We start from the raw sequence: 12511 nt of genomic DNA, 5'->3' as shown, positions 1-12511 counted from the left end.
CCATTATTCTTGCTTGCAGCAAGTACTCCTTTTAAGTCCTTGGCCTCCCACACATACAGAGAAAAAAAAAAAAAAGGAAAAAAAAGCAGCTTTGGCTGTTTCCCTGAAGCTCAAGCCATCTTCATATTCTGGAAGGGGTTTTATTCTGGTATCCCACAACTGGCATTTCCCACCCACCTCCCTGCCTAAGTTTCTATTCCTACCTACTTTTTCTGAGTGAATCTCTCATGGACAAAAAGATCATCTAATTCAAATCTCCCATCTTTGCTTCCCTCAAAAAATCCTTCATCACTTCTTTCAGAGGAATTTGCAAGTTGGACTACATCTGCATGGTCTGAAAAGTCACCCTTTTTCATAGCTGCAACACTTATAGACAACTTTTTTAAAACCAAAGGTATAAGCATTCCCACCCATCAAGCCCCAGAGCTGCTTGAAGACAGTCACTTGTCTGAGCCCATCATAACAAGATCACACTACAGCTTTACTTGATCTATACTCCTCATTTTTAAGTTTGTCCATTGGTACATAAATCAATATCTTACAAGACCTCAACTCCAGCAAGTAGTATGGTAAGACAAGACACCAGCTAGAAGTGCCTCGGCACCCAAAATAATTTCTATACTACACCTGACCCTCAAAGATGAGATGAACCCTTAAAAACATCCCAACTTACTTTGAAATAACCCCATTATATTATAAAACTCTACCTTGATGCCCTGCTGAGAATTTTTAAAGTCTTCTCCACTGTATTTGAAGAGCATATAAGCAAAAACCCCAACATTTAATGAAGTGTAAAACTAATTATTATGAAATAAAACTGGCTGTTCACAAAGTGGAAAACCATCACATTTTCATGTCCTATTTTCCTTTAAAATGTATTCCCTTCCCGTCATGTAGCGTACTTTGCAAATGTAAAAATAAATATTCTTCACAGTGGAGTGCTGGCTTGAAGGCTACGAGTCCAACAATAAAAAGCTTTACAATTTAATGGCCCTTAAATGCTCAACATCTTTTTCACTTAATGTAAAATCCATCTGATCTAATAGCTGTGACTGAATTACATGTATTTTTTTCTATTAAAAGTTAATTTTCTGAGTTGGCAGAGCAATACAAGCATTAGATTAAAAAAGCAGTAATCTCTATAAACTTTCCAGGATTCAGGGATATTTCCAAGTCAGCTACTCAAAACAAAAAGAAGTCACACACTCACTTCAAAAAGTGCTATTACATAATAGGAACATTGTGCCAACAATCAATTATAAGCTGCATTACCTTATTAATGTTGCTTTACTGTTTCATGGAACAGATCACAAAATACGTCTTGTGAGGCACCCCTCAAACCTCTTAGCTGCATTTCATCTACATTTGACATTTTTGTGACCTCTCATTTCTTCTTTTCATTTATCAGCCATGTTTGTCTATGAATGCATTAATATTGAAAGCTTCCTTCACTAGGGACGTGATACTTCACAGTTAACTTTACCAAACACATGGATCATCACTGCCAAGGGAACTTCTCTGATATGTGGACACAACCCAGATTTTACCTTCACCTTCATGAGTCAATTGAGCCAAGAAAAACCCTAAACTTGTATGCAGCATTGCCGAGGGACTTGTTCATTCAGTTTGAGCCTGGAGACATCCCCATTTGTACAGGATTTAAATAATCCACACCTATTAAAACTCAAAACGTTAAGCTTACCTTCTTGCACGCTATGATTTTATAGTGTCACCAATACCAAGGTAACAAGAGTCTGAGCGACCATGTATTACATTAAATATTGAATTACAGTGTTCCCAAGGAAATCCAGATTTAGTTTCTAAATAGCAGTATTAAGGAAACATTTAAAAAAACAAAAACAAAGAAAAAACCAAATCAGAACACCCGCACAACTTCCCATACCCAACTACCAATTCACATTTCATAGAAAAATGACAATTTTAATTACTGTTTTCATCCATTGCAGTACATATCTCTAAATAATTTTTTTTAAGGAATAATTGTACTCATGCTTCAAGTAACATGACATTGTGTGGAAAATGCAGAAGTCATCTTCAAGTCATTTAACATGATGAGAAACCTCAGATCCATGCCACTAATTCAGCTGCTAGAACAGCAGTTACAACAATCAAGTCTCAACAAAATAAGAAGCTTAAAGTGTACAACCCCAGCATTCCCAAGTATCTATTCTGGTCAGGGTCAAGAAGTGGAATAATAGTGAGTATTTTCACCTAGCAGCTTGCTTTTGAAGATGTTTCAAGCTGGCGTTTAAGTAGCATGTTATCTTCCCCCGGTTTAAAAGAAAGATGGCAAAAGTAAAATACTCTAGCAGAAAAAATGACTTGGTGTACTAAAAAATAAGAGGATGTAAATATAATTGAGAAAGGTTTTAAATAATTAGCGTCACTCTGCAGAAAACACGTGGTTGGAGATCAAGATACCCATGTAGTACACCGAAGAATATATAAAGCTATCAGAAAATTCTCAGTGAAAAGCACTTCACAATGCCCTGTAGATTAGCTGACTCAGTAAAGCTGATAGAACACGTCTACTGGCAGAGGGAAGGTTTAGACATATCAACTCTTGAAATAACTCTACCTGAATGTCAGGTCTTCAGGACAAAAAAAAAAACCAACCAAAACACACCAACAAAAGAAATCTAATATATATACACTCACATCCCCCCACCCCAAGGTCACATTACAGATTTACAAGAACCCTGAAGAGAGCTTCTGCTTACTAACTCAGAATAAAAGCAACTCCTCCAATGATGCAAGGAAGAAACATTTGTTCTAGTCAACGTTTAAACACAGTAAAGTTTCACTTACATTGTTCATACCCTAACAACAGCCTTGCTTGTTTCATGTCCCACTAGCTGGACGAGATAATCCAAAAAACTAAATTAAGCCAATAGTGAAATTAGAGCACCCTTCACTTTCAAGTCACACCAAATGAATGGACCTCAGTAGTGCCAAGAAATTATTCTGCAAAGATTGCTACCTGATATCATGCTAAGCAGTGTAAGCTATTAAGCGAACGCACTTTCACTAAAAGCAGTAGTAAACCTTCACTAGCTCATCCCCAAACCTAATGATTGATGTAATAGCTCGCGCTGTTTGGTGTAGAAGTGGCCAGAATCAATGTACTCTGAAGAACTGACCAGTAGAAGCTTTGAGCTTCGGTCAATGCCACCAACATTTTACCAACCAGAAACTCTGGAAATAGACAGGAAAAAAACAAGAATCCCAGCAGACATCAAAAAACCAAATGTGTTACCTGGTATTCGAGAGCATTCAAGTGAGTTCAGTATCCTTCACTACCCAGACTACTTTGCCAACACTACTTACATTTCTTTACCTTTTACAGAATTGACCACTACAATAAAAAAAGAAGAAAACATTTTATTGATAATGTAATATGGGAGAAATTTAGAAAAAACATACATAGAACTCCCTCATAAGAAAACATACAATATCAAAATATGCCAGAGTTAGTATATCAAAACAAATTCTCTCTAATAAGAGTTTCAAGTAATGCAATTATAAAAGAATTTGGCTAAAAAGTAATGTATATATACTGAGATGTTTTCTGTAATAGTCCTCTAAGAAATTAAAGGAAAGCAGCAGTAGATCTGTTTAACTACAGACACATATTTAGTAAATATATTAAGTGTATTTATATAATAAAAACTGCCCTGCACATTCAGCACTATGTCTGTGTTCTCCTCTATGTGGCAGATGTCTCTTCAATTCTACTACAAGACTCTGCCCAAAAAGGGACTAAAAAGGAAACAAACATAATACTACTAAAAAAATGAGACCCAAGCCTGTGAGGTGCAGCTTGTAGGGAGGCCCAGTTAACATGAAGCAGAGAACTCTGCACTCTGACTTAAGTCCTTATTTTTCAGGAACATGGAAGAGGAAGTTTGTCTTTTCTGCATCACGATGCCAGATTCCTACTTGCTAGTTATAAGCAAATGCTTTCAACCAAGTAGACTGAAGTCAACATGGCTACTGATAGCACTTACACTGTTTGCTCTACTGAAACAGCCACAGACATTAATCAGGCTCATTTTTCAATTTCTTCCTTTGAATAGTCCCAAATTTCATGTTTTCTGCCATAAAACTTACTTATGGGAACATCATCCTTCAGTTAAAAATGAAGCCCTGTCTTGTTTTATAGGTAGATTCCAAGCAAATAAAAATTCTCATTTCATTAATCCTCAGTATTTGCATCTTTCCCCATAAATAAGATTATAGTACATAATTTACAGTTAAGAGGAAGATACCTTTAACTTCCAGAGTGTTTGAAAATCCAATACCTGAATTTTCTAGCGTACAGCTTCACAAGGTGCTCAGTCTACACCCATATTAGGCCTAATGAAGAATGAAATTATACAGAAGTAGGACTATTGCCTTTAGATCAAAATGCTGCTCTACTAACCATGACACTCCAGTCCCGCTATTGTAGCCTACAATAACCAATATTACAAGAATTCACGGAAAAATCTTGGGGGAGCAAGGAAGAGGAGGCAAACATAAAAGTTAGTGTTTTGATGGAAAAACCGATTTTTAAGTCTTGCAAAAAGCGAAGGCACTACATCTTAAGTTTATAGTTAAATAAAGTCTGTAACTTGGCCAGCCAAGTTACAACATACAGCTAAATACCTTTCATCTACCTTTGCAGCTGACTTACTAAGCATGTTGTAGTATGTCTTGATCAGCTTATGTGACAAAACAGCCACTTTCACTTAATCAATAAAGGAGATATACAGCTACAATACTTAGCCAAGCTCATTTGAGCATAGTTTATTTTTAACCATACCATGAGAATTCAAGTTATAGCATAAACTAGAGTTTCTGGGTATAGGCCTTGCTTTAATAAGTGGTCAATCAGACATTAAAATAATTTTACTACTATGTCATCATTTTGACAGTCAGTTTGCATACCAATTTTAAAAAAGGTTCTACTTCTTTTATTTATGTAATGAAAGTAGTATCAGATCTGAAACTTAGTAGCCCTATTTTACTGTTTTACAAGAAGATAATATTTCAGCTTTGTAAGTTGTTTCATATTTGGAGGTTCTAATTGCAGCTATATCATCATAATTATATAAATCTCATGAAGGTTATCACTACTGTAATCACAGCACTCTTACTACAAGATGCAGCCACCTTCAAGAGCAATGGCACTAAGCACGTCAGCAAACAAGTCCCTGTCTCATTCGTATGATCTGTAGTAAAGCAGCTTGGACATCTTCATCCATGTGACCCTAGAGCAAGCAAACACTTAGTTACAAGAAAAATTAAGATGACCATGAAGCACCAACCAACCATTGCTAATATTAGGAGATTCTTTAACATTACCCAAAAGTCTTAGCTCATGGCTGCATTTTTATTGCTCTGGGAAAATCTGAAATACTTCAGGAATCCAGCTGGTTTTTTCTCATGAGAGAAAGAAGGGTCTGTCTCTGACACAGCAGTTTCATTTATGAAAACATGATGTTGCAAAAAATTACTGTTCCTATCCTCTGGGCTCCACAGCCTGCTGCTGTAGTAATGGCCCCTCCTTTGCATGCTCTATCTGAAATCGGAAGACCTGAATTAATTGATCAGCTCTTTGTTCAATGGCAGCAAGTGAATAAGTCTGCATTAAGCTTCCAACTTCTACTCAACTTCTCTCCAGCATTACCTGGGATGTGCAGAATTAACAACATGGTCACACTGCCTGACACCACCACCCTTCAAAGCAGGTTACTGTTATATCTAGTTACACAGATAAATGGTAATAAGATGGCACAATAAGTTTATAGCTTATAAATAGCTTATAGTGGTGTTTGCTTTTTTGTTGAATCAGTCCAAGTTAAAACTCATGAAAACCAGTACTTGATGCTAGTTTCAAGTTTGAGGTCTTCCAGTATGGCAGTTAGAAACGAGTCTCAAGAATCTCTTGCATTGAGATGTCAGAGTAAGACAATCTGAACTTGGGACTATCATACCTGTACAGCACTAAGAAGATGTGTCCGATAAACTGAAACTACCTCTTGATGCTGCCTTTTAGCATCCTATAAAAAGAAGATAGGAAGAGAAGGTGAAGTCATCAGATTTTTAACATCTACTTTTGCCTATTTCCAACTTCGTGGACTTGGTTTTGTGCACTTACAGACTAGCCAAAGCAGATTTTCAAGGTTAAGGTTAGCTATATCCCCTCCATTAATCAAGAAAAAAGTCACTGCTTCACTTGTGTTTGCTTACTTGCAAAAAGGTTGCTCTAGTGCTTCAGCCCAGGTGCTAAGATGAAATGCTTATCAACAGCATTAGCATTTGTTTAAAATCACCCAATTTAAGAACAGTTTGCCTGATGGGGTCAACCTTGCAGATACCATTAAAGATGTATCCTACTTTTGTACAGATTTACCACTAACTCTGCTCACATATGTAGCTTTCTTTATGAGCTTTATTGAAGTCACAGGGGCCACTAACATGCTTGTGCACAAAAGTCACAGCGCTTACCATAAAGTGTTCCCCTTAACTGTTAGTATGTAATAAGCAATACATTGCACAATGTTTGCAGACAAGGGAACACAAAATGAAATCCATTAAGGATGGATCACCTCACTTTCTTTCAGTAATATACATGGCTGGTGGGTTTTTTGCAAGAAAATATTCATGTGGAACTTACATACAGAAATGGTCTTAGCATGAACTACAGCAGTATACCTCGTAAGCACAAATCCTCTCTAAATTGTTTTTCTTTTTTATCTGGAAAAGTTCCTAAATGTTGCAGTTCTAATGCGCAGAAGGAAGCAGACAGATTTACAGAAAAGCAACCATGGCAGGTGAGGGGGAAATCATGAATACTCTACTTTTGAAGTCTAAGCCTACAGTCAACCCCTATGACCACATATGTATTTCCTTGTTTATACCAGAAACTGTAAGCAACTCTACTGCATTTCAGTCAACACCTTGCATGTTTACTTACAGCTAGCTGCTGTTGCAGTGTTTTCACTTGGTTCTGGAGCATTTCAACCTGCTGGTTCTGCCTCTTTGAGGGAATCCCAGTGGTGTACGTAAGTTGAGACAAGCCATTAAGAGCTTGTTTTAGCCTCTCTACATCATTAAGCAGCTCTGTTATCTTAAAAAAAAAAAAGCATACAAAACCCTCATTTAAGGATGTCTCACTGAAAATGAATATTCTTTAACATTCTTTGAAGTTTGATGAAGACCAGCAAGCACTGAAGGGTCTTTGTTGTCCCAGCTTGCCACCACACTAAAGTGTCTTTGCTAAGATAGAAGACTCCATTTTCATGACATGCTATCACTCATTCACATACTGCTTCCTAGCACTGAAATTTGTAAGGTATGGACCCTGGAGGTCAGCCAGCCACATAAATTACTTATGCTCTAAAGATATTCTAGGTCTAATTTCTAAAAAGACCAACAAACCATCAGAAGGCAAGCCAGAGATACTAAACAAATACAGTTCCGATGGGAGAATGAGCTTATACCCTAGAAGTCTGAAACTCAGCTTGGAAGTTTTAGAGTTTAGACACTACATATGATGCCTGAAACATATCAAGCATTAGAGAAAAAAAACCAACATTCGTATAATGCCACCAAAGCCAGGACTTCATCTCAGCAAATTTGGGCCAGTTCTGGGGACCTAATGCTCAGTACACAAAGTTGTGCTTTGAATACCTTAGTAGTGGTATTTGAAGTCTAGTTCCTTACCACTAAACTGAAAGTGTCAAGAGTATTAACCGACACATCCTACCTTGTTATCCTTGGCTTCCACCTGCTTTGCAGATTCCTGTATTCTCTTCTGCAAGTCAATAATTGTTGTCAGTGATTTATCACACCTTTCTTTCTGGTCTTTGATTTCTTGTTCAATACTGCAACTTCGTAACTGAAGCAACTCCTTTTCATCCTTTAAGGAAAGCTCACTCTTTTTAGCTTGCAAAGCCTCCTCGCATGCTTCCTTGTACTTTTTATTCATCTTGGACAAGTTTTCAGCTATGCTATTAATCTGGGCCTCCAGAGTACTTTTCATGGATTGGTATTCTGCCATGTCAATCATTTCTTTGCTCTCCAGGTCGGTTAAAGCTTGTTGAGTAAGCTGTATCTCAGACTGCAACTTCAAAATTTCCTCATTTTTAACTCTGTTTTCTTCTTCCTTTTCTTTCAAGCTGTTTTTGATTGCTACAATTTCTTGTTCTAGCATTTCCTTCATTTGTGTATATTCTACCAAAGGTATTGAAGATTTTTTTAACCCTGACAATTCCTGCTGTAGTTCTCCTACTTTTAGTGTTTCTTTGTCATAACATTCCTTCTTACTTCTGAAGGCTTCCTTTAGATCCTCTATAGTGTGACCAAGAGCCTTCTTCAAGACTTCAATTTGTTCTGCCGGAAGATGCTGAGCCTGCACAGTTATCAGCTGCCTGGTATTCTCTTGCAGCTCATCTTTCTCTTCTTTCTCACCTGTATATTTCTGCAGCAGTTCTCTCAGTTGCTTATTTAACTCCTCCATTTTGCTTGCAAACATCTTTTCCATTTCGTGGGATTTCTCAGCAAGGATATAGTTCTGCTGCAAGTCATTCTGGATGGACAAAATGCCATTTTTGAGCTTTTCATTCTCCTGTTTGTACCTCTTGTTTTCCTCTTCGCTTTCTCTGCACTTCTGGGCTTGCTCCTGCAGCTTCACTTTTAATTCTTTCACTGTGGCTTCAAAGAGTTGTTCTCTGTCTTCAAAGGAGGCAACCGGGGCATATTTTGACTTAATGCATTCCTGAATTGTGTCAAGTTCCTTCTTTTGGGCTTCAATTTCTACATGCAACTGTAAAATTTCTTCTTGACCCCTCTTATACTCAGCCATAATTGCAATATTGTTCTCCTGAAGTTCTTGTGTGCTTTTATTTAAAGTAGTCACTGTAGTTTCATGATCTTTTAAACTTATATATTCAGTTTGTAATTGATTCTCTAAGAGTTTAACCTTATTTTTCAAAGTTCCATTTTCTTCATTTACCCTCATGAATTCTTGCTTTATCCCTTCCATTTTTTCCTTCACATCTGACAGCTCCCTATTAGTCTTATCCAGAGTGTTATTCAGGACTGTTTTAACCTCTTCATGTGTTGTAGCCAACACATACTGATCCCTGAGAGTCTCTCTTATGACTGCATTTTCAGAGACTAGTTTGCACACTTTTGCTTGTTCATCATCATATTTTTTCTGAAGCTCAGAAAGCTGCTTTTCAAGTTCAACACCATTAGATTTTAAGGCTTCCACTTCTTTTTCGTGCTGCTCTGGAGACAGGTACACAGCTTGGAAGTGGCTGATATTCTCACTCAAGTTGTTCTTCTCTGCCAGCAACTTTTCAGCTTCAGCTTTGCTTTCATTGTACTTCTTTGTTATTTCAAAAAGCTTTTTGGTCAGGTCACCAACAGTCAGATCATTTGTTTTCTTCAATTCTTCGTGAATTTTTAACGGCACATTCTGGCTTTTAATTTCAGCTTTTAGCATCTGGATTTGCTGCTTAAGCATCTTGTTATCGATCTGCAACCTTTCAAGTTCCTTCTGCAGAGTCTGATTCTTCTGTGATAAATCAGAAATTGTCTTCCCAAGTTCCTCATTTTTTTGCTCAAACCCACTCTTCATTTTTTCATGGTCTTCTAGCTTCACACACTGAGCAAGTTTAGCTTTCTGACTCTCAGATTCCCTCTTTAAAAGCAGAATCTCTGCCTGCAGTTTTTCATGCTCTCCTTCCATCTCTGCTAACTTCCTTGCTTTCTCGTTCACTTCACCTGATAACAAACTCTTCATGTTTTCAAATTTCTCTGAAGTTACAGAGTGGGCTAACTTTGCTGCTGTTTCTTTGAGCTGCCCTTCTAACTCCACGACATTTCTTCCCCTTTTATCTCGCTCCATCTCCAACTTAACAAGTTCCTTCTGCAACCTTTTATTTTCTTCCACTAGCCTTCCTTCATCTCTCTTGAATTCCGCCACCAGCAATTCATTCTGCTTAATCTGGTTCCTTAGTTTTCCCACTTCAGCAGAGGCCCCTTCATACTTAGTTTTCATTTCTTTCAACTGATCCTTCAGCTCCTCTGTTAGCTTGCTGTTTCCTGAAGCAGCTTCATTAGTCAGGTGATCTTTCAGAGCAAGAAAGTGGGTCTGCATTTGCTTAACTTTGCCTTCAGAGTCAAACATTCTTTTCTGTACATCTTTTAAAGCATCTTCCAGTTGTTTTATCTGTCCATCAGATTCTGCCTTGGTTCTTTCACACTCTGATGCCAAAGCTTTACATTCAGATACCTTGTGAGACAGTTCTCTCTGCAATTTGCTAATTTCTTCTTTTGCTGCACCATAGCAGGTCCTCACGTTGTCAAGTTCTTTCTTTAAAGTTTCCTTCTCTGAATTGGAGGATTGGTTTGGCAGTGAGAGCTCCAGGGGTCTCAGCATAGACCTAGACTGAAGATAAATTGGCACAAAATGGATACACTTTTACAGGTTTGACAAGTCATACACGTGACTGTCTTAAATCTGTGTTGATATAAGCATAAAATTTGCCTGAGATTATTTTTTTTTCTTAGAAACACACTAATCTGTTCTTGCCCATATTACAGAACATGTATTCCAGCTTTCAACATTAAAATCTTGAATATACAGCTCTGCATTACTGTTTCCCAACCATCAGACCCTACTGGCATTAAAGTGCAGGTGTAGTATATTCATCTCCCTTATAATGTTATTCATACGTAACCACTCACATGCTTGAAGAACTTCAATTTATTAAGAGATTTCCCTTGCCCCTCAAGTATGTGAAAATAATTTTAAAAGGAATCAAAACAGGGTATGCCATGGTTAACAGAACCTTCTCTGCCATTTCATTTACTGTCTAGTACAGGGTATCTCAAAAAAAAAAAACCAAGTGTTTGCCTCCTGTCAGGTGGCCTTCAGTACCAACTTCACTTCCCTGCCAGCCATGATGGCTATTACACGGCACAGACTTGCTCCCATGACCTCATTCACATTCCAAGGACCGGAAAACTGTATGTGGCTTCCAGACACGACTAGCTTAAAGCCACTTAATTCCTGCTTGGGATATGGTTTGGGGTCTTTTTGGTTGGTTGGCTTTCTGTGCCCACCCCCTTCCCCCCCCACCTTTTAAAAAAAAAAATAAAGTTACACATCGACTCATTTTAAACTTCAACTAAGAATAAAAAAAAAATAAAAAAAAGAGGTTAACCCAATAGTCTTAGAACTTATGTAAAACAAGACAGAACAGACTGGATTTTTCTGTGTTACCAGCAAAACGTACAAACTACATGTATCAGTGAAATCTGGCAAGAAAGCATATGATGTACAGATTTACTTCTAGCCATCACTCACTTCTGGAAGCATTACGGCTGAAATAAGCATAAGAGCAGCTTGTCAGTTAGAACCAATTCCTATCATACATGACTCACTGTAAGGGTCTGATTGACCTTCTTTATAACATAATTGTTTCTTTAAAAAGGTAGCTAGCTATCAGCCAACAATTGTCAGGAAATTATTGTATAGCTGGCAGGGGGAAAAAAATCTTCTGAATTTCAGCTGAATTTAAAGTAGAAAAAAACTCTGGAGATGAATACCCAATTGCACTGTACACTGTGACTATTGATCAAATAGTCTGTTGATTCAGTTTTAAGAATGCTCATTACAGACCATTCAGCATCCAACAATTTCACAGCATTTAAAGCTCTGCCACATACGTAACTCTAGAGGGCACCAGCAGTTAAAAATAAACATAGCAGGGCAAGTATTGAAAGTTTTTTTATTCAGAAGCAAGTTTAATATATGTACATTTCTATTTAGCTTTCCCAAACATTATTATCTTAAAATTCTCTCAAGTGGTAAAATATTTATTACCTGTGACTCCACAGCAAACACCTGGCCTTGTTTAAGTAATAAATCTTCTTTTCCTAGATTTTCAAAGCAAACAGCATTTAGTCTGTTTAAAAACAGTAATATATGATCACAAGAACTATGATTTTCCTTCATAATTTTATTCTGTTCAATGGGACTGCACTAGGCTGCATGTTGGTGTTTTAGACACTTAGTATTAAAACAACTTGTTAATTAAGTCACATAGGAGGAGTTTTTCCAGGTGTCCTAAGGAAAAAACACCCCTACTGTGCCAGGCTAGGTAAATTGTTCTGCAAAACAGTCCATGAAAGCCACCTTGAGCTAGCTGCATGTCTGCATATGAACACACCAGGGAAAAGCATGCCCTTGCACTCCAAATAAATGATCCTTCCTGACAGGCAGCCAAACAGCTCTCATGACTGCTCTTGACAGATGAAGTGACATTAAGTTACACAAGTTACAGGCCTGTAACACATTGGATGCAAAAGACTTCAGTTTCTGGAAATGGAGTAGTTTCTACCAGAAGTGTGAGCTGAGGTCTTGTGTTTAAAGTAGTTTTCAAACCTGCCTACATTCAAGCTTTCACAATGACCGTGGTTTTCTTGTCAT

The 12511-nt window shown here is 37.5% G+C and overlaps 1 protein-coding gene across 9 annotated transcripts in view; it reads right to left on the bottom strand.

The window, feature by feature from the left end:
- Positions 1-3382: 3382 nt before the first annotated feature.
- Positions 3383-12511, bottom strand: part of UACA (uveal autoantigen with coiled-coil domains and ankyrin repeats) — a 51002-nt gene continuing 41873 nt past the window's right edge. For all 9 annotated transcript variants that reach the window (XM_027811374.2, XM_055716666.1, XM_055716670.1 and 6 more), the window contains 5 exons: positions 11906-11958; positions 7775-10465; positions 6983-7135; positions 6000-6065; positions 3383-5273 (listed from right to left, as the gene is read on the bottom strand). In XM_027811374.2, the coding sequence (XP_027667175.2) occupies positions 5202-5273; positions 6000-6065; positions 6983-7135; positions 7775-10465; positions 11906-11958 (3035 nt within the window). In that variant the 3' untranslated portion in view covers positions 3383-5201. The remainder of the gene's footprint in view (positions 5274-5999; positions 6066-6982; positions 7136-7774; positions 10466-11905; positions 11959-12511) is intronic.

The sequence above is a fragment of the Falco cherrug genome, chromosome 7, assembly GCF_023634085.1.
Source record: "Falco cherrug isolate bFalChe1 chromosome 7, bFalChe1.pri, whole genome shotgun sequence".
NCBI lineage: Eukaryota > Metazoa > Chordata > Aves > Falconiformes > Falconidae > Falco > Falco cherrug.
This window is presented reverse-complemented; position numbering and strand designations above follow the sequence as displayed.